The sequence below is a fragment of the Megalobrama amblycephala genome, linkage group LG9 (genome assembly GCF_018812025.1).
Source record: "Megalobrama amblycephala isolate DHTTF-2021 linkage group LG9, ASM1881202v1, whole genome shotgun sequence".
NCBI lineage: Eukaryota > Metazoa > Chordata > Actinopteri > Cypriniformes > Xenocyprididae > Megalobrama > Megalobrama amblycephala.
The window spans coordinates 32,519,222-32,540,715 of NC_063052.1; the positions used below are offsets into that span (position 1 = coordinate 32,519,222).

The window sequence follows — 21,494 nt, forward strand, 5'->3', positions numbered from 1 at the left end:
TACCAAACAGTAAAAACATAATCCACTCGGTGCTTCAGAGCGTAATCACAACCTCATAAATAATGCAAAGAAAATGGATATTTACAGAGCACAGTGGTTTGTATGAGGCACTATGTTGTACTGAACATTTTACATTTCTGTGGTGTGACATTGTACTTGGAACAAAAATTACATTATTTGTCAGTGGACTATGAGGATATGAATAATCTATCCATAAATGGATGCAAGTGATCATATACCCAAATGCTTTATTTATTCCCACTGAATAATATGGAAACTTGTTTCTGCCACAGAATAAAAAAATTAAAAGTGGTAATTGTGACCTTTTATCTCACAATTCAGATTTTTTCATGCAATTGCAAGGTTTTTCTCACAATTCGTAACTTTTTTTCAGAATTGCGAGTTTATATCACAATTCGGACTTGAAAACTCACAATTGCAAGTTTTTATCTTGCAATTCTGACTTTAGAACTGCCAATTGTAAGCTTGTATTTCTCAATTCTGAGAAATAAAATCATAATTGAGATATATAATTGAGATACAAGTTTATATCTCAAGACTTTATAACTTGCAATTGCAAATTTTTATCTCAATTCTTTTTTTTCAGAATTGCGAGTTTACATCTTGCAATTCGGACTTCACAACTCACAACTGTGAGTTTATAACTGCCAACTGCGTGTTTACATTTCTCAATTCTGAGAAAATCAGAATTGCGAGATATAAACTCACAATTCCGAGAAAAAAAGTCAGAATCGCAATTCTGACTTCAAAATTGAGAAATATCAACTCGCAATTGTGAGTTTAGATTTCTCAATTCTAAGAAATAAAACCAGAATTGCAAAAAAAGGTCAAAACTGCAAGATAACTTTAAATTGTAAAAAATAAATAAATAAATAATCAAAATGGCAAGATATTAACTCATAATTGTGGGCTAAAAAGTCAGAATTGTGATTTTATCTCACAATTCTGACTTTTACTCAGAATTGCAAGTTTATATCTCAATTTTGAGGAAAAAAAAATAAGAATCGAAAGATATTAATTCACAATTCTGAGAAAAAATGTCAGATTTGCGAGTTTATATCTCGTAATTGCGACTTTCTATCACAATTCTTTTATCGCAATTCTGACTTAATTTATAATTGAGAAATATCAAATCGCAATTGAAATCAGATCAGAGTTGCAGAAAAAAATCAGAATTACAAAATAACAATTACGGGAAAAAAATTTATATAGATATTAACTCATAATTGCGAGTTAAAGTCAGATTTGCGAGTTTATATCTCACAATTTGGACTTCATAACACAATTGTTACACAATTATAAGAAAAAAAAGATAACTTACAATTGCGAGAAAAATTACTGCAATTACTGCTTTTATTTTTATTCCCCAGCGTAAACAAGCTTCCATAAAATAACCCTTTTAAACTTCTTTCAATCACTTTTCAGGTCCAGATCTGTCAAATCTGATTATTTACACTCATTCCTCTATCATGTAATATGTCAGATCAATATTAATCTAATGTCCCACAGTTCACTGTTATTTATTTGAATGTTGTTTTTAACAACTAAGTAACTGACTTCATTAACGGTTTGAGGTTTATTAATGTAAATTACATGTTTTTGTTAATGTATTCTTTAAAAAAAGTCATATTTTATTTCACAGGATACGGAATTGCTGTTGTCAGGATATCGAGATATAACATTAGTATTCAAATCTCAAGACTGCAAATGAGGCAGAATATTAGAACTGTGCACTGCCTTTAAAAGGGAAACTAAATCATAATACAAAACACAAATGATCAAAAAGCAACAGGCCCTACAATGTCACATTGTACAAAATAAAAGCTCCTGCGATTATAATAAAGAATTCAATTAATTTTGGTTAGAGTCAAAATTTAAACCTTGAGTAAACTGAGCAGCCGCTTTTATTCAGAATTAAACATGACATATATAGCACATTCATTTCATGAGCCTAAATGTAATTTATGCTAACGCACTGCTAGCAGGCTGTCTGACAGCCGCTTTCCATTCTGCAAACATTGTACCATGGTAACTCTATGGTAACTCTACCCAGAATCAGCACCAGTGAGCAGCGGACGTTAAGTGCAGTCAAACTGCTGATTGGTGAAATCACTGCGATGTGAATCACAATCATTTGCGTTAGCAAAACCCGTTTAGCTTTTTTAAAGCACCATTACTCCATCATAAAGTTAACACTTCTACTCATTTCCCATCTCACATATATTACTACAATATTTGAATAAATAACATCTGACTCCAAATCTCTTAATATATAATTGGAGTGGCATTGTTTTTAAAGGGTTAGTTCACCCAAAAATGAAAATTCTGTCATTTATTACTCACCCTCATGTCATTCCACACCTGTAAGACCTTCGTACATCTTCAGAACACAAATTGAGATATTTTTGATTAAATCCGATGGCTCAGTGAGGCCTCCATTGACAGCAACTTAATTTAGGCTTTCAAAAGCCCTGAAAGGTACTAAAGTTATATTTAAAACAGGTCATGTGACTACAGTGGTTCAACCTTGATGTTATGAAGCGATGAGAATACTTTCTGTGCGCCAAAAAAAACAAAATAACGACTTTATTCAACAATATCTAGTGATCTAGCGATTTCTAAACACTGCTTCATGAAGCTTCGAAGCTTTACGAATCTTTTGTTTTGAATCAGTGGTTCGGAGCGTGTATCAAGCGATCTCAAACTGCCAAAGTCACGTGATTTCAGTAAATGAAGCTTCGTTACGTCATAAGTGTTTTGAAATTTCAATGGTTCACCACTGGGGGGAGTTTGATATGCGCTCCGAACCACTGATTCGAAACAAAAGATTCGTAAAGCTTTGAAGCTTCATGAACCAGTGTTTTGAAATCGCCCATAACTAGATATTGTTGAATAAAGTCGTTATTTTGTTTTTTGTATTCTCGTTGCTTTATAACATTAAGGTTGAACCACTGTAGTCACATGAACTGTTTTAATAGAAGCTTTCTGGGCATTTGACCATCTAAATTAACTTGCTGTCAATGCAGGCCTCACTGAGCCATCAGATTTTATCAAAAATATCTTAATTTGTATCCTGAAGATGTACGAAGGTCTTACGGGTGTGGAACGACATGAGGGTGAGTAATTGATGGCGGAATTTTTTTTTTGGGTGAACTAACACTAAATTAAGTGCCTATTTAACCTCTTTAACCATCAGCAGCCTCTGCTGAGATTATATCATCTTAAATCAACTTTAAAGGAAAATTTCCCCCCAAATTCATAGCCTTTCAATACTTTTGAATTTAATAAAGCACATCAAATAATAAACAAATCTATTGTGCCATTCCATTCCATTATTATTATTATTATCTTTTTTTTTTTTTTAAATAATTATGAAATTACAAAATAAATGACAATTTTATTACAACAATTTTTCTCACATTTATGGACTTTTGGCTAAGATCAAGTGTAATATCTGAAACATAAACCACTAATAAAAGTAGTGTATTTCAAGGCTATAAAAATAGAGCAAAATTCTCTTTTAAGAGATAATCAACACAAAGAGAAGCTGTTGTGGCGCAAACTTTGTAAAATTTGTATAAATAAATAGTCTAATAGTCTAAATTTAAATATAATCAAATTTTAGAAATTTAACATCTTCAAATTTTTTGTACATGCTTTTAGGGTGACAGTGCACACTTTACTAGTAACTAATAATAAGAATAGTATTTCATCATAGTAGCAATATAGTGACGATGGCTATACATTTGGAAAATAAAACGTTTTAAATTAGTTCTGGTATGCTTTACCTATTGAAGATATTCTTCTGGGCTCACGGATAAACTATTTACATCTGTTAAGTGCTATTTCTGCTGCTGTAAGAAAACAACTGGACAGACCTGAACGAGGGGGGGTTTGAGAACGATCCTGAAATCACAGCCTCATTTGCATATTTAAAGGGACTTAAGAGGTTATTGTTTTTCTGTCCACCTACATTGTGCACCATCTGAACCAGTAGTGTCGTCTTGACCTTCGCAACAGCAACTTGATGTAGTAATTTCCAAGCTTTGTATATCTGTATCTATTTGTGACGTTAATAATAGTTAAAACACTGAACGCATAACTATTAACCCAATCGTTGGGCAAGAGAGGGACTTTTTTAGAACCCTGAAGTTGCAAACCCGTAATATCACTCTTTGTCATCTGAACAGCTACAAACACACTGAAATATCTCGATTCATGTTTACAAACACAAACATGCAATGATGGTTAGAGCAATAAAAGGTCGACTGCCCTTTTATGGCACTGAGCATGGTGATAAATGCCGACGGATGGTAAGCAGTTCTTCGGTAACTATGAATTGTCTTTTTTTAGATGTTTAAAACTGAGCTGGGCCAGATCGGACTGTTATTTGCGAGTATATCTGTTCAATTTCCAATACACTAAAATTCACTCTTCCTTTTAGTCATTTGTTTTAGGTCACTTAAATTCATAATCTCTTCAAAAGCATTCCTGAAATCTTCAGGAATTCACTTATGTTTCATGTTATTCATATGAAAATATGAGTGTAGTTGCTGTTTAAAGGCAACAATGACAGGTTGTACTTCTATACAATTTTTTTTTTTTTTTTTTTTTTTAACACATAAAGCAGACATACCCACTCAAGCTCAGCCAAGATGGTAAACCTTAGTTTGACTACAAGCTAATATGCAATTCACAGAAGCACTGGAAAGGCATTGAGATCACGGAGTCTCTGAGAAAGGAGACGGTTGCTGTGCTGCTGTTACGGGGCGTCAGGTTTGGGGGTTTCTCCAGACAAGGAGCCGAAGCAGCTGGGAATACCTGCTGAGTTTGGCATGGAATCGGCCTGTGGCTCCACAGGAGTCAGAGTAATTTCCACTTCTCCTCTGTCCTCTAATAACGTTGCAGGCGGGAGGTACGAGATGGCGGACTGCGGCACTTCTATAGAAACGGGCCTTCCTTCTCTGGATAACGGCGCCCGTTGAATGACCATCCTCCGGCTGGTCAGCTCGTAACCGGGTTGGTTGGGCCCTTGCATTAGCAGGACGGACTGCTGCTTCTCAGGTTCTGGTGCAGGATGACACTGCATCACTACGCCTCTATGCTCAGCGTCTGTCACTTCCTGGATGGTGGAAAGCTGGCTAAGCATCAAGCTTTGCTGGTCCGGGAACACAATTTCGACCAACTGTGAAGGAGTTGTGGGAGCACAGGAAGGCATGGCCTTTTGGATTACTCCTCTTGTGGCCAAAGCTGGATTTGGATTGGGGTTTGGCGGTACCTGCGGCGCCACGTCTTCAGGTCTTGGCTTCCTGGGTCGTCCTCTTTTGCGTTTCAGAGCAACACCAGTGACTGACACTGAGGTGGAGGGGTCAGGCCCCCTCTTTGGAGCCGCCGGTCGCGCTCTCTGGACGACCGGGGTGGGAGCAGCGGAAGTGGTGACTGTGCTTGAAGTTTTCTCACGCTCAGGGTAAGAGAGCATGCCCGATGGCAGAATCATAAGAGGGACGGTGCCGCCTGGTTGAGAGGGTATCGTTGTGACGGTAATGGGCAACGTGACTTGAACGCTTCCCGAATCGGCTGGTGCCAGACACGGTGGGGAGGTTTTCTCTGGAACGGTGCCCCTGGGAAGGAGCTGAGGCAGCTTCTTCATGTAGGCCTCCACTCGAGCTGACTCCACCTTGTTGGTCGGTTTATCACTGACCTGCTGCTTATTGGATGTCGGCTGTTCCACACCGTCTTTCTCTTTTTGCTGCCAAAAACATCACAACAATATTTTTTTTCTTAAAGAAGTATTATATTTACTATTTATAGTATGTACCACTGCTAATGTGACATTATTGCAAAACAAACTTATGATTATGATTATGATGCCCTTAAGGGGTTTATTTTGTAATAATGATTGTCTCACAGTAAATTATCCTACTTAGGATGTGACTACTTAAAGGGATAGTTCACCCAAAAATGAAAATTACCCCATGATTTACTCACCCTCAAGCCATCCTAGGTGTATATGACTATCTTCTTTCAGACGAACACAATCTGAGATATATTTAAAAATATCCTGGCTTTTCCAAGCTTTATAATGGTAGTGAATGGGGGCCCAATTTTGAAGCCCAAAAAAATGCATCCATCCATCATAAAAGTAATCCATATGGCTCCAGGGGGTTAATAAAGACCTTCTGGAGCGAAGTGATGGGTTTTTTTTAAAAACAATATAACATTTAAAACTTTATAAACTAAAATAACTAGCTTCTGGCAGACGACTGTACACATACCGCGCAAGGCGACTTGCGCCAAATAAGGAACCCCTGACGCAATGTATGATGTAGGAGTATCGTAAGCTTAGACGCCTCTTGCGGTTTAAAGGTGCCCTAGAACCAGTTTTTACAAGATTTAATATAAGTCTAAGGTGTCCCCTGAATGTGTCTGAAGTTTCAGCTCAAAATACCCCATAGATTTTTTTAAATTCATTTTTTTAACTGCCTATTTTGGGGCATCATTAACTATGCACCGATTCAGGCTGCGGCCCCTTTAAATCGCGTGCTCCCTGCCCCCCGAGCTCTCGACTATAATACAGTGCATTTACAAAGTTCACACAGCTAATATAACCCTCAAATGGATCTTTACAAGATGTTCGTCATGCATGCTGCATGCATACATCGGATTATGTGAGTATAGTATTTATTTGCTATCTATTTGTTTACATTTGATTCTGAATGAGTTTGATGGTGCTCTGTGGCTAAAGCTAACATTACACACTGTTGGAGAGATTTATAAAGAATGAAGTTGTGTTTATGAATTATACAGACTGCAAGTGTTTAAAAATGAAAATAGTGACGGCTCTTGTCTCCGTGAATACAGTAACAAACGATGGTAACTTTAACCACATTTAACAGTACATTAGCAACATGCTAACGGAACATTTAGAAAGACAATTCACAAATATCACTAAAAATATCATGTTATCATGGATCATGTCAGTTATTATTGCTCCATCTGCCATTTTTCGCTATTGTTCTTGCTTGGTAACCTAGTCTGATGATTCAGCTGTGCACAGATCCAGACGTTAATACTGGCTGCCCTTGTGTAATGCCTTGAACATGGGCTGGCATATGCAAATATTGGGGGCGTACATATTAATGATTGCGACTGTTATGTAACAGTCGGTGTTATGTTGAGATTCGCCCGTTTTCCGGAGGTCTTTTAAACAAATGAGATTTACATAAGAAGGAGAAAGCAATGGAGTTTGAAACTCACTGTATGTCTTTTCCATGTACTGAACTCTTGTTATTCAACTATGCCAAGGTAAATTCAATTTTTGATTCTAGCGGCACCTTTAAACAAATAGGGCTGTGCAACAAACTCAAGCTCATCTTCCCTTATATCGAAATCCTCCAACATTTCTCTTAAAAATTTCTCAATTTCTCAGACTTCTCTAATTCCTGACCGGCGTTTTATTTTGTTCTTTCCTCTGCGCTTCCGCATTCGTCATTATGCATCAGGTCAGGGGTTACACTTCCACCACAAATCGGTGCGTACGGACATTTGATCTGGCCCCCTATTCATTACCATTATAAAGCTTGGAAGAGCCAGGATATTTTTAAATATCTCTCAGATTGCTTTTCGTCTGGAAGAAGATATACACCAGTTATATATACCTAGGATGGCTTGAGGCTGAGTAATGGGATAATTTTCATTTTTGGGTGAACTAACCCTTTAACAGACAAACAAACAAACAAACAAACAAATAAATGGCCATTCAATATTGAATTCAGTTGAGAAACTTAAAAGTACAGAAAAATGCACAGATATGTAGGAAAATCTGTTGCCTGGTACAGTTATCAATTATACAGTTTAGCGGTTTATACAGTGATTATACAAAAATCAGACAAATATTTGATGATATTTGACAAATATTATACAAATATTTAAAGCAATTAGAATCAACTATTCTTATGAATAATTATTAACCTTTTCTGATTATTTTATTTGCATAGCATTTTTTAAATTAGTTTGGATAGAAATGAAAACTGAAATTTTCAGATTTCAGACCAAATAATACCTTATTTTCCGCACTGCCACTATCCTCCTCTGCTCCACCTGCTCGGGAAGCTGCTGGAATCTTTTTCATTGCCTTATGAGGTTTGGAAGGTCCCACCTAATGAAACGCCCCAAAATAAATAAAATAAAATAAAAAAATAAATATAGCTTCACTCCTAAATCAATGTAGCAAAAACCAGGGTTATTATCATTAACTAAAACCATAAAAAAAAATTTAAAAAAAAAAATTTCATTTTCATTACTTAAAACAACATTAACTGAAAAAGATAAAATCTAAAAAAAGTTAAACTTATTTAATCTAGCTTGCCAGGGCACCATTTCAGTACTAAAATAACTAAAACTTAATAAAAACTACATACACAAATTAAAAAAGAAAAACTACTAAAACTGACAAAATACAACAACATTACTAACACTCTAACTAAAACTGAAAACAGAAAATATAAAAATAAAATCTATTTTTTTTTTTTTTTTAAAAAATCAACAAAATATATAACAGTAAGGGCTGGATGATTAATTGAAAAGTAAATCGAAACTGAAATTCAAAACCTCTAACCAGATCACTGTCTCATGCGTTCTTCACTAAACTTTAATTGTATGTGTTTTAAGGCTTGCCAGTTTGGACATTCAAGCGATTTTAGACCATCGGACGGTGTATTATTATATTGAGCTACTGCGGTTGCACTGCGGCACATGAGCACTCATACAGACAGTAGCTGCACATCACGTGAAAGATCTCACGCACAGAGAGGAGCGCAGAAACTCGTTGTCAACGCTGTCCTGTGATTCATCACTAAAGTAGCTTAGAAACTCAAAAGTTACAGCATATATCTTTCTACTTTTGCAGTAACTACTTACAACCCACAGCTTCACAATTACTAGAGAGACGGTATGACTAATTAACACACGCAATCACTCTCATTAATGCATTCAAATAAATGTAACCTACTGGTACTGTGCTACTTTATCAGTATCTGATTTACAACGAGCAGAAATCCGTAAGAAATGTTATGAACCAGATAAAATAACTGCTGAAAGTGAACTGCTATGTCAGAGCACTCTTTCATAGGGAAAAAATATCCCACCTTTAATAATCAAGCATATTTACAGTACCAACCTTGTCAGTGTCAGTATGAGGGTAAAAAACAAAAACAAAATAATGGTAAAATGTTCAATTAATCCGAGATTTTGATTTTAGGTCATATAGTCCAGCCCTACATAACAGTATATCAATGATACTACAATAACACAGCAAAATGTAACATTATCTTGCAATTTACTTGCATGTACCTGCAAGAGCGGCTGAGGTGACGAGCTCGGCTTGGCTGCAGCGTGGGTTGACGATGTGCTCCTGCACGAGAAAGCGTGCAATTTCTACCACTGTGTCAAAAGAACGCTTCAGGATCTTTTGGGCCCAGTCGCAGATGAGCTCACAGGCTGCTTCGGTGACCTCTTGCTTGTAGGTTTGCACCAGTTCTGTCAGTTCAGACTGGAGGTGGCACATCAAATGGGTATTTTAATAGAATATTTAAGCACAAACATATGTTTTTCTTCTTGCCAAAAATAACTGGTAACCTGTATCATTTTCATGTTGTGAAAGCAATTCAGAGACAAATCAGTAGTAAGAAGAAAAACATACCGGGTCATTTTTGAGGTCCAGGTTGGGCAGTAATGGCATGTTTAACACGGTCTTTCGACGTATCCCACTATAGCAGTATGTGCTGGCAATTACGTTAAGGGACAATATACTATACACTAAGTTTCATCAACTTAAAAGACACTTCTAGTTTGAATTTAGTTAAATGATTATCAAATGAATGAATTTAAAGCATGAGATGAAAAACAAAAGTAGACAGCTGTCTGAACATATATATATATATATATATATATATATATATACATATATATATAACATGACCCTAGCAACAAGCTGAAGTTTCAAAGAATCCAAATTTGCTTTTACCTAGTAACAGAGAATTATACATATGAAGAACCAATCATATTAGAGAAAAATGATGTAATGAATTTACCTTTGCCATGCACTTATTCTATATAAACTGTTGTACTCTATGGCGAGACATCAAAGAGCAAGACATTGTCCAGCTCAGCTGACGTCAACTGGAGATGCCGCAGGTTAACTTAAGTAAGGTGCGTAGAATTCTACCACAACATCTTAAAAACCTCTCTAAACCAAACCATTACAGATATGTGGAAGCTTGTTTTCACAATGGAATAAAAAATAAAGGTAATTGCAACTTTTTGTCTCACAATTCTGAGAAAAAAGTCTGAACTGAGATATAAACTCACAATTGCAAGAAAAAAAGTCAGAATTGTGAAATTAAAAAAGTTGCAATTACATCTAAATATATGAAATATAAAAAATAATAATAATAACAGTTGAATGTGTGTGTTTTCATGACACTGATGAATCACTGTACAATCACTGTACAATCACACTGATGGCATGGTGTCTTGGACTGCTCTAGATAGGGTTTTGAAAATGTTTTAAGGCAAAAATGTTTGTCTGTTTTATACAAATTAAATGAAATCAGAGACAAAAGGATATTTGGACTGTCCTCTACCGCCAAGCCTTCGTGCTTTAATATTAGGGAAGATGTCTCGGATGATTTTGCCAAAATTTGCTGCACTTAGAGGCCGATGCTGTAAGTTGTCACAGTGCTTCCTGTTTAGATATAATGTAAGTAATCATTGCATTTTTGTGAAAAATTGCAAACAGGTGCAGAAAAAAACAGATAACAGACCCTTAAAAGTCTAGGAAAACAGCTGGAGTGTTTGCCTTCACATGCTATCGGAATTCTTGTAAATACAAGTTTTCTAGTAGGAAATTGGACATGAACGCTCTCTCAAGTTGTATTTACTACTGGGAAACTCATATAATTTTGATACCTGAGTTTCCAAGTTGGTGGAGGGGAGAAGGATTGCTTTTGCGACAGGGTTTTTTTTATTAGTTTTTTCCACAACAGCTACATCGCCTTGTCTTGTTATAGTAGTGCATATTTACAGGAATAACTATTTGAAGCATGTTGTATGTTTTATACACAAAGAAAATAGCATGTATTTAAACCGAAATTCCAGAATTGTCAGAAAGCTCACTATCTAGCAAAGCGAATGTTTATATGGTTGTCGACGAATGGGATGCTACATTTTATTCAAAATGTAATATCATCAGTACATTTTGGCTTTAATAAATTTCCCCAAGAAATAAGCAAGAATAAATCTGGTGTCCTCCATGATTCCTATTCTTTCTGACAACAAAGCACTTGAATGTGACAAGCTCGTACGGAAGGAGGATTAGGGCCAAGCAATAATAAAAAAATAAAACCATCTCGAGATTAAAGTTGCTAAATTTCAAGAAAAAACGTTACATTTCGAGAAAAAAGTCAAAATAAAATGTTGAGAATAAACTCATTAAATTACGAGAAAAAAGTCGTTAAATTACGAGAACAAATTCGTTAAATTACGAGAAAAATGTCGTTAAATTTCAAGAAAAAATTCGAGATAAAATGTTGAGAATAAAGTCATTAAATTATGAGAATAAAGTCATTAAATTATGAGAAAAGTTGTTAAATTATGAGAACAAATTCGTAATTTAACAAATTTGTTCTCGTAATTTAACAACTTTTTTCTTATAATTTAATGACTTTATTCTCAACATTTTATCTCGACTTTTTTCTCGAAATTTAACGAGTTTTTTTCTCGTAATTTAACAAGTTTATTCTCAACATTTTAACTTGACTTTTTTCTTGAAATTTAACGAGTTTTTTCTCGTAATTTAACAACTTTAATCTCGAGATGGTTTTATTTTTTTTATTATTGCTTGGCCCTAATCCTCTTACATAAGCTCGAAATCAAGACTTCAGAAGTGGGAAATTTCTGATAGAATGTGAAGGCAGTATTATTGTGTATATTCTGCACCCCAGTCCTTACCGGTATGTCTCGTAAACATCTTGCTTAGGCAGGCAGGTGTCAGGATGTTCTTCCAAGTGGCTACGGATCCAGTTGCAGGTGTGAAGCTGGTCTGCTGTGTTGACCGAGTTTGAATCACCACTGGTGAACACAGAGAAGCAGTTTGTAAACATGTTTCACATGTAACATTTCTTGTCACATTTGTGTTATTTCTAGCTAGCCTATATATATATATATATATATATATATATATATATATATATATATAAAACAGCATTTCAGATTAAACAAATGGATCAAGGCTGACTGAAGTATATTTGTGTTATTTTATGACCAGTACCTCTTCTCTCCTGCACTAGGACCTGAGGGTAGCTGTAGATAAAGGTAGAGCTTGTCGTTGTCAGAGAAACGCTGTACATCTTCCTGAGAGGAGACATGTCACAAGGAGAAGGAGGAAGGCAAATGAAGGATGCTTTCATAAGATTAAAGGAATGAGGCAAAGAAAATGTGCTCAAAAACACTGTAAATGTACAAATAGGCTGAATGAGTGTGTAATATTATACTATACAACAAGACACAGTTGTAACACAATATGAACATGAGTGGTCGTAGCCTAGTGGTTATAGATCTGAACTGCTAATGTAATAGTTGTGGGTTCAAACATAATCTACCATAATTGTGCCTTGATAAAACACTTGAGAGTTTCTACAGCATTCATACTTGAGCTAACAAAAAGTGTCACCCTGTTATATCCTTGTTATAAATAAAAATATAATGACTATAACTGGAAATACACTTCATATCAATTATACAATTTCAGAAGACTGAAATCTCATTATACTTTTAAAAACTTACCAAAATTTTGTCCACTTTGCCCTGCACATTTTTACTGTGAAAAGATAAAAAATAAGAAACATACATATATTTATTCAAATCAAGGTGGAAACTTAACATTTTTCCTTTAACATATCTGGTAATAATGGTAAAAAAGAGAGAAATTTAGAAGTGTGTAATTTCTGTGCCACTAGCATCAATAATTACCATTTTCAAACAGGTTTCCCAAACACTCTATACTGTCTGCCACTGGTCACAAAAAAACCTTGGCCCAGAGTAACCACCAGTTGAGCCAATGTAGCTGCTGGGGTTAATTTCTTGACTTTGATGCTTCAAAGAGTTCATAAAGTGATCGTAAAACTAATCCATATGAATCGAGTGGTTTAGTCCATATTTTCTGAAGAGATATGATCGCTTTACATGATGAACAGATTGAATTTAGACTTTTATTCACATTAAACATCATCAACTTACACATCAGTTGTGGTAAACGAAGCTCAAGCATGTTTGCTTGAAGTGTGAAAATCAACAAGATTCATTCTCGTTTGAGCTTCTGTTTATGTTTGCTGATCAAGGTTTATATGTGAATAAAAGCCTAAATTCAATCAGTTCATCATATAAAGGGATCGAGTCTCTTTAGAAAATCTGGACTAAACCGCTCAATTCATATGGATTAGTTTTATGATCTCTTTATGAACTTTTTGAAGCATCAAAGTGGTAGTTGCGTAGGCTATCAATGGAGAGACAGAAATCTCTCAGATTTTATTACAAATATCTTCATTTGTGCTCCAAAGATGAACGAAAGTCTTACAGGTTTGGAAAGACACAAGGGTGAGTAATTAATGACAGAATTTTCATTTTTGGGTGAACTAACCCTTTAACAGCTCCACAAACGTCACTCTGCTTAATTTTAAATGTGATATACCATTTCTTCAGGTAATAAAGATTTAAGATTCCATTAGAACCACAATGAAGAACAAGTAAAAAGTAGTAGTTCTTACGAAATGTTGCTCTTAAGCTTCTGTAGCAGCATACTGGGCTCCGTCTCCCCCTCCCCAGCCGAGGCGTCTGCCTTTAACTGATCTTCTGCCATGTCTCAACCACACTGGACTGACAAACTGCATTCAGAACCCTCCTGGACCTGAAGTGCTAGAATATGAGGCAGACGTTAGTATGTGTTCTCATTCGGTTTTGGCTAACTTTCAGTTCTAGAGTCTGATATGCCACTGTATGTCTTTAAAAAGGTAAATTAATTATAGGTTTATTGAGAGACGCAACCAGGGCATGTCTAACACAATTCCACTGTTGAACTAAATGTAAACAGTAAAAGTTGTAGGGTGTTTGCAGTTTTTAGACCATTTTGTGGTATTAGATTTTAAAAAAGCACAATTGTTGTTTTATAGTATTTCTTTAATATGCACAACATAAAGTCTGCAGAAAAAAACAGTTTTAAAACAAACTGCTTACTGGTAAACAATCAATTCGTCACATGTCTGTAAATGATCATCAGTTTCATTACAAACTAGCATGTTTAGGCCAGGTTTACACCTACAGCGACAGACTGTAAACACACAATAAAACCACGCAAGCGCCTAAATTCTCCCACGTCTAAACGCTCAAGACATTTTCCCCATTTTGAAAATACAGCCACTCATGAAACTGTTGTCAGGTCAATCGGATAGCGACCATGCCCAAATACTGCAGGGCTGTTTTTCCTGCCCCAGTCCAGGCATTTCCTCATATTCAGCACACTCGCGCCCAAAGAAGATCTCAACATAAGAAACTGATGCTTTCAGCCGGTGTATGCATGATACCAGGATGAAATCCGATCACTCATAATCACTTTAATGCATGATTTAATATATCTAATATACGACTAGCATTTATGAAACATGAACACTTCTGGTTGATTACACCCATGTGTATCTCTTTGTGGGCGTACTGAAAGGCCAACCAACCAGAAACTAGACGAGGCCATTGGTTATTTATGACCAAAAGCTCATTTTAGCGCAAGTTAACCGAATTCTCAAACGCAAATGCTCATTGATCACTAGAGATAAACCTCACAGGAGCATAGTTATCATTAGCATGACATAGCAGCTAATAGGCTAACGTGAGCCCGAACAGGCCGAAGAGACGTCGACTTAACGAAACCGACATAAAATGAACAGTTATTTTACTATAATTCAAAATTTAAGGACATAATTTGTAAAACAATAACTTTAGCTTTTAGAATATGTATACACAAGCTAGCTATCGTTAATATCATTACCAGTGACTGTTCCTATAGAACTAGCTAGCTACACTTGTACGCCTCGAAAACCTTCGATTATTACATTAAAATACCTGGCCTTTCTCATTAACTATATCCATTATCATTGTACAAAGTTTACCTAGTGCAATATCTCATTCAAATACAAAATAATGTTAGCGTTTATTTTATAAACGAAAAAGAAACTACCTGAGACAAATATAGAGCAAAAATCCCCTTTCGGCTTATTTTGTGATTGGACGACTGCGTTATGTCTGCCTGACTACAAAGCAAAGCTCGACGCTAGTTGGCTGGTCTGAGTCATCCTACTTGGATACAGAATGAAAGGGCGATTTGATTGGTTAATGGTTTTATGCGAGTGAAAAAGAGTCTTTTTAATATTCTGTCAGGCAACTATCATTTTTGTGTACATTTTCATGACATATAAACAACTACATTATTATAGGACATAATAATGGACATCTTCTTAGAATATAGAAAATTACTAATATGCTTTTGTATGGTGATATTAATACCAAATAAGTCGTAATATTTAATTAATACCGTTTATTAATATTATGCGCAACTCAATCCTAGGAATATTTAAAGGCTTTTTACTCTTTAAATTCTTTTATTTATTTATTTCATTCCAGATGTCACATTAAAAAAAAAAAAAAAAAAAAAAAACTTGATAAGGCATGATTTTACTGTGCATAGTTTATCAAACATAAGTATACAGGTGCTGCCAGATGTTACATTTACAAGTCATTTAGCATATATTTTTGTAAATATAATTGGGATTTTTTCTCCTAAAGCCAGGAAAATTGTTTTTGACATACATCAAGCCTCATAACGTTCACAGAGATTGGAAAACGTTTATATCTACGAATATAAATGCCAACAATACCTTTCAGGAAGACTTAAAATTATTATAAATTATTATAAATTGCTATTGCAAATCAAATAGAATACACCGACGCATAATTTAATCTTCTTTGTGTGTTTTTTTTTTTCTTTCTTTCTTTTTAAAATCTTTTTAAGAATCTTTTTTAATTGTGTGCCTTGCCAATCGAGACTTTTATTTTGACACCTTCGTCGCTTGTTTCGGAAGGAACAGGAAGTAGCGCATGTTCTACACAAGTTTGACCCTTGTGGATGGAGAATTTATGATTACTACAAACTAATTTAGTTATTTTATTTAAATGTTCCTCTAAAAGCAGCAAAAATAATTCAGGTAGGTAGAGTGCCACTGTATTATATGGGATCCGTACAAAAAAAAAAAACTCACGCATAAACCTCACAAAGCCCAAGAATGTGACCGCTTTTAATGAAGATGCCGCTGTAGTATTACACACTGTCAGTGGAGAATATACCACCTAAATATGTTATATTTTTTGACAGAAGAAATGCACAACATATATGCCATTCAAGTGTAGGTTCCACAGATAATTTATGGATTTTTTAATTGTCCACAGCAGCATGAGACTGACGGCGCTGCTTTGGATGGCAGCAAAATCTGCGTTTCCACATGATTATCGTTATGGGACAAACAGACCGTGGACGATCGCAGCCAAGCGGCTCAATCCACCAGGCAAGAAAAGAAGAAAGGTGTTTGTTGAACCGATTGCAAATGAGGACTGGCATGTCCTTAGAGGAGATACGGTAAGTGACCCTTTCTGTTTTTAATCTTATGAAAGCATTTAATATGTAGTGGACGTTTTTTTTCCACCTGACTTCTTGCAGATCACAGTAGGCATCTTTTGGTCCACTGGAATGTTGATACTGATATTGTTTAAAGGGGTTTTAAATGAGGAGGACTGTGGAGAAGTTTACAGAAAAACTCTTTTGTGACGTATATCCGAGTGAAACGGCTTTTCGAACAAGAAAAAATGTAGGGTGGGAATTGATTGGATGGTTGTGGTTTGCTATTGCTGTGATATCATGTGAGTGACAGGTTGTCCCACCCTCATGCCATTAAAGGTGCCCTTGAATTAAAAATTGAATTTACCTTGGCATAGTTAAATAACAAGAGTTCAGTACATGGAAATGACATAGTGAGTCTCAAACTCCATTGTTTCCTCCTTCTTATATAAATCTCATTTGTTTAAAAGACTTCTGGAGAACAGGCGAATCTCAACATAACACAGACTGTTACGTAACAGTCGGGATCATTAATATGTACGCCCCCAATATTTGCATATGCCAGTTCATGTTCAAGGCATTACACAAGGGCAGCCAGTATTAAAGGTCCCGTTTTTCGTGGTTTTTTGAAGCTTTGATTGTGTTTATAGTGTGCAATATAACATGTGTTCATGTTTCGCGTGTAAAGAAACACAGTATTTTTTACATAATTTACTTATCTGTATACCGCTGTTTCCACTGTCATAAAAACGGGCTGATGACTTCCTTGTTCTATGAAGTCCCTCCTTCAGAAATACGTAACGAGTTCTGATTGTGCCAGCGGTTCCTGTGTTGTGATTCGACAGCAGTTTAGCGCATCTTGCCCAGAAAGGTCACGCCTCTTACCATAACGTGGAGATGCACGCGCTCAGTGTTATTGTAAACATGTCTTTAATTTTACCCTATCAATTTGAGCCGGAATCAGACCCGGTGATTGGACTGCGGGATGAAAATAACAGCGTTTCGACGACATGGCGACAAACACACTCTACAAACGCAACTCTTGTGTATTCCTGTGGGCGGAGGTTAGTCAAAAAACTGTTTTAGTGACGTCATTAAAGAAGGAAGTAGAGGGATGTAGTCCAAACTGGCCGTTCGATGTAGGCGACTTCTGTTAAATAAAATATCTCGCTTGGCATTGAACTTTGAGCTTTAAAATTTTACAGATATTATTTATACTCTAACAACAACATTACACACTAACTAAAGTTTGAAACATGGGATCATGAAGAACGGGACCTTTAACGTCTGGATGTGCACAGCTGAATCATCAGACTAGGTAAGCAAGCAAGAACAATAGCGAAAAATGGCAGATGGAGCAATAATAACTGACATGATCCATGATAACATGATATTTTTAGTGATATTTGTAAACTGTCTTTCTAAATGTTTTGTTAAAATGTTGCTAATGTACTGTTAAATGTGGTTAAAGTTACCATTGTTTCTTACTGCATTCACGGAGACAAGAGCCGTCGTTATTTCCATTATTAAACACTTGCAGTCTGTATAATTCATAAACACAACTTCATTATTTATAAATCTCTCCAACAGTGTAGCATTAGCCGTTAGCCAGGGAGCACTATCAAACTCATTCAGAATCAAATGTAAACATCCAAATAAATACTGTACTTACATAATCCGATGTATGCATGCAGTATGCATGACAAACACTTTGTAAAGATCCATTTTGAGGGTTATATTAGCTGTGTGAACTTTGTTTATGCAATGATAGAGTCGAGAGCTCGGGAGGGGGTGGAGAGCGCAAGCAATTAAAGGGGCTGCAGCCTGAATCGGTGCATAGTTAATGATGCCCCAAAATAGGCAGTTAAAAAAATTAATAAAAAAAAATGTATGGGGTATTTTGAGCTGAAACTTTACAGACACATTCAGGGGACACCTTAGACTTACATCTTGTAAAAAAAAACGTTCGATGGCACCTTTAAACATGTCAACCGAGAAGAGGAGAGGGCTGCGTTCGAAATAGCATACTCTCTTGAGTAGGTACTTATTTTGAATAAATGCCTTGCGACCACTAGAAAAGTATGTTCTATATAGTATGAATGTGTGTAGTGTGAATGTAATCCGGATGTACTATACTCACCATGTTGTCATTATCACGTGACCTACCAGCATCTCTTGCGTGGCCTCATGGGATAGTAAAGTGTCCATTGTATGCACAGTTCATAATCTTGCTGGACTAGTAGGTCATCCAGATACTCTTATTAGTACTCTGAATTCGGACGTACTTTTGTTATATGCTGTTTTTTTGCCTACTATTCGATTTCGGGTGCAAAAATTATGAAATCGAGATTATGCAGGTATATAAATTAAAAAAAATAATGAGGTGTACTGATAAATCATTTGTAGTAAATACTACAACATTCTATGAAAAAAAAGAATTGTTGATTTTGATTTCATGGTGACTTTAAAATGAATAAATAATTTATTAAAATAAATAAATATTATGAAATTGACACAAATGAATAATATATCTAATAGTACAGTATTTTTGGTAGAAATACAGCATAATAATGTAACATACTAAAAACTGAATATTTTTTTCTAAATAATATTTAGACATTTATACTATTCATTTTTCTCAGTATAAATTGGGTCTTTTTACATGAAAATTTATAGCTGACTTTTGAATTTTATAATGGTGTCCCTTGCAAAAAAAAAAAAAAAAGGTTCCCTCGCATCTAAAAGATTAAAAACCTCTGGTTTAAGTAATCTGATGTTTTAACACCATTTACCCCTTAACTTGTGCATGTTTTGTATTATTTCACAGTGTATATCTATATATAATATACCATTTAAATCTAATTCAACCAGGTGGAGATTTTGTCTGGAAAGGACAAAGGAAAGCAGGGCAAAGTTTCTCAGGTGATCCGGCGCCGAAACTGGGTCATGCTCGAGGGCCTGAACACGGTAGGAGTAAAATGTGTATTTAATAAGACTCCTATTGTTATGGTTTTATTGAAAAGCAGCACTTTTAATTGTTTTAAAAAAAATTTCCAGCATTACAGGTATGTTGGCAGATCTGGAGATTACCGGGGTACTTACATCGCCAGTGAAGCCCCTCTGCTGCTGAAGGATGTTACGCTTATTGACCCTACTGACAGGTGAGCATTAATATTGCCTTCTGGAGCATCGAACATAAAATAGAGTAATGTAACAGAATGAAACGCACCTGACTCTCAATGTATGTGTTTGTGACTGATGTTTCTTAGGAAGCCCACAGATATCGAGTGGAGATACACTGAAGAGGGTGAGCGAGTACGTGTTTCTGTCAGGACAGGACGGATTATTCCCAAACCAGTCTACCAGAGAAAAGACGGCATCATTCCCCAGCAGTGGAAAGGTGGGGTTTCTGAGGAAGAGGAAAGGGGTTGAAAGATAAAAACAATGCATTTCTACCTAGAGTTTTAGATATGCAAATATTTAAATATGGAGTATTTATCTACCTTGCAGATGGACCCAAGGACACATCGCCAGAGGACACGCTTCAGAAAACATACATGCCATCTTTGAAAACCCTTGAGGAAGAAGTTATGGAGAAATTAAACATTCAAGAAGATAGAAAGCCTCGTAAAAGCTACTGGTACTGAGTTACCACAGAGACTGTATATTGTGTTTGAGATCAACAACAGCAGCAAGATTATTTATCATGGACAGATAATGTATGTGTTCTGCAGACTTTGTCAATAAAACTAACCAAATGTTATACTCAGTTTCCTTTTTTTAAAATTTATTATTTCACAAACACATGCTACCAACCAACACATGTAGCTTATTTTCTAAATGTACACTATGGTTCAAATGTTTGGGTTCAGTAAAAGCTTTATTGAGAAATGAATGCTTTTTTTTGTCAAAAGTTACACTAAAGACATTTATAATGTAACAAATTATTTCTATTTCAAATAAATGGTGTTTTTTAATGTTCAATTCATCAAAGAATCTTGGAAAAATTATCATATTTTAACAAACAATGTTAAGCAGCACAACTGTTGTCAACATTGATAATAATGTATCTTAAGCAGCAAATCAGCATATTAGAATGATTTCTGAAGGGTCATGTGACACTGAAGACTGGAGTAATGATGCTGAAAATTCAGCTTTGACATCACATGAATAAATTACATTTGAAAATATATCACAATAGAAACCAGTTATTTAAAACTGTAATAGTTTTTCCACAATATTACTAGTTTTATTGTATTTGTAATCAAATAAATGCAGTCTTGAGGGCTGTTTCATAAAAGATGCTAAGAAAAGCGAGGATTAAACTCCAAAACCTGACTTGAATTAACCTAACAAATGAGTTTGGGCTAAAACGGTTTCATAAAAAGTAATTGAAGTTCACGCAGTCCCGCTAATTCGATCCAGGTTCACCTAGTCAAGATAATTTAGCGTGCACGCTTTTCTTAAGCAGCCCTAGAGGTCGATCATGGATCAAATCGATCCACCATAGGAAACGGCATACATTTTGTGCTATTTTATGCGTTTGAGACATGGCGTTTTCCTTAGTGCATAACTTACTTTTCACAAGTTTATTCTCCATCTGTAAATGTTAGAAAGTAATGCAAATATTTCCATTTTGAGGCTAAACTTCACATTGAACGAGCGCTGCTGCGCGCATGCGCGCTAAACAGACGGAATGCAATAGAAGCGCAATAATTCTAAAATATACATTTGATATATTTACATTATATTTACATTT

The 21,494-nt window shown here is 35.5% G+C and overlaps 2 protein-coding genes and 1 long non-coding RNA gene across 8 annotated transcripts; 2 read left to right on the forward strand and 1 right to left on the reverse strand.

The window, feature by feature from the left end:
• Positions 1 to 3,090: 3,090 nt before the first annotated feature.
• On the reverse strand, positions 3,091 to 15,415 carry rfx5 (regulatory factor X, 5). Of its 3 annotated transcripts, none has more exons than XM_048202916.1 (10): positions 15,305 to 15,415; positions 13,845 to 13,992; positions 12,865 to 12,898; positions 12,350 to 12,432; positions 12,031 to 12,150; positions 10,649 to 10,765; positions 9,722 to 9,800; positions 9,371 to 9,571; positions 8,084 to 8,176; positions 3,091 to 5,770 (listed from the first exon to the last, which is right to left on the reverse strand). In XM_048202916.1, exons 2-10 carry the CDS (start codon positions 13,934 to 13,936, stop codon positions 4,784 to 4,786), a joined length of 1,806 nt encoding a protein of 601 aa, XP_048058873.1. In that variant the 5' UTR covers positions 13,937 to 13,992; positions 15,305 to 15,415; the 3' UTR covers positions 3,091 to 4,783. The 3 variants fall into 3 exon arrangements, with proteins under 3 accessions (XP_048058873.1, XP_048058875.1, XP_048058874.1); XM_048202918.1 differs by lacking the exon at positions 15,305 to 15,415 and adding an exon at positions 15,237 to 15,293; XM_048202917.1 differs by lacking the exon at positions 15,305 to 15,415 and adding an exon at positions 14,311 to 14,503.
• Positions 9,753 to 12,793, forward strand: LOC125275715. The gene is made up of 3 exons (XR_007186493.1): positions 9,753 to 10,230; positions 12,059 to 12,174; positions 12,369 to 12,793. It is a non-coding gene; the product is annotated as an uncharacterized LOC125275715 (long non-coding RNA).
• Positions 14,532 to 20,498, forward strand: mrpl24 (mitochondrial ribosomal protein L24). 4 transcript variants are annotated; one of them, XM_048202922.1, is made up of 6 exons: positions 14,532 to 14,644; positions 16,573 to 16,756; positions 19,607 to 19,702; positions 19,793 to 19,896; positions 20,005 to 20,135; positions 20,246 to 20,498. In XM_048202922.1, the coding sequence occupies exons 2-6, from the start codon at positions 16,574 to 16,576 to the stop codon at positions 20,380 to 20,382; spliced, it is 651 nt and encodes a 216-aa protein (XP_048058879.1). In that variant the 5' UTR covers positions 14,532 to 14,644; position 16,573; the 3' UTR covers positions 20,383 to 20,498. The 4 variants fall into 4 exon arrangements, with proteins under 4 accessions (XP_048058879.1, XP_048058878.1, XP_048058876.1 ...); XM_048202921.1 differs by having other exon boundaries at positions 14,543 to 14,644; positions 16,570 to 16,756; XM_048202919.1 differs by lacking the exon at positions 14,532 to 14,644 and adding an exon at positions 16,170 to 16,328 and having other exon boundaries at positions 16,570 to 16,756.
• The last annotated feature ends 996 nt before the right edge of the window (positions 20,499 to 21,494 follow it).

Excerpts from the sequence above, each read along its gene's own strand:
- rfx5 (XM_048202916.1), bottom strand. The coding sequence starts at position 13,936 with ATGGCAGAAGATCAGTTAAAGGCAGACGCCTCGGCTGGGGAGGGGGAG. Across the intron at positions 12,899-13,844 it reads AAGCTTAAGAGCAACATTTC|TAAAAATGTGCAGGGCAAAG; the intron begins GTAAGAACTACT and ends ATCTTTTCACAG. Across the intron at positions 12,433-12,864 it reads GCAAAGTGGACAAAATTTTG|GAAGATGTACAGCGTTTCTC; the intron begins GTAAGTTTTTAA and ends GTCTCCTCTCAG.
- mrpl24 (XM_048202922.1), top strand. The coding sequence starts at position 16,574 with ATGAGACTGACGGCGCTGCTTTGGATGGCAGCAAAATCTGCGTTTCCA. Across the intron at positions 19,703-19,792 it reads TGCTCGAGGGCCTGAACACG|CATTACAGGTATGTTGGCAG; the intron begins GTAGGAGTAAAA and ends AAAAATTTCCAG. Across the intron at positions 19,897-20,004 it reads CTTATTGACCCTACTGACAG|GAAGCCCACAGATATCGAGT; the intron begins GTGAGCATTAAT and ends GATGTTTCTTAG.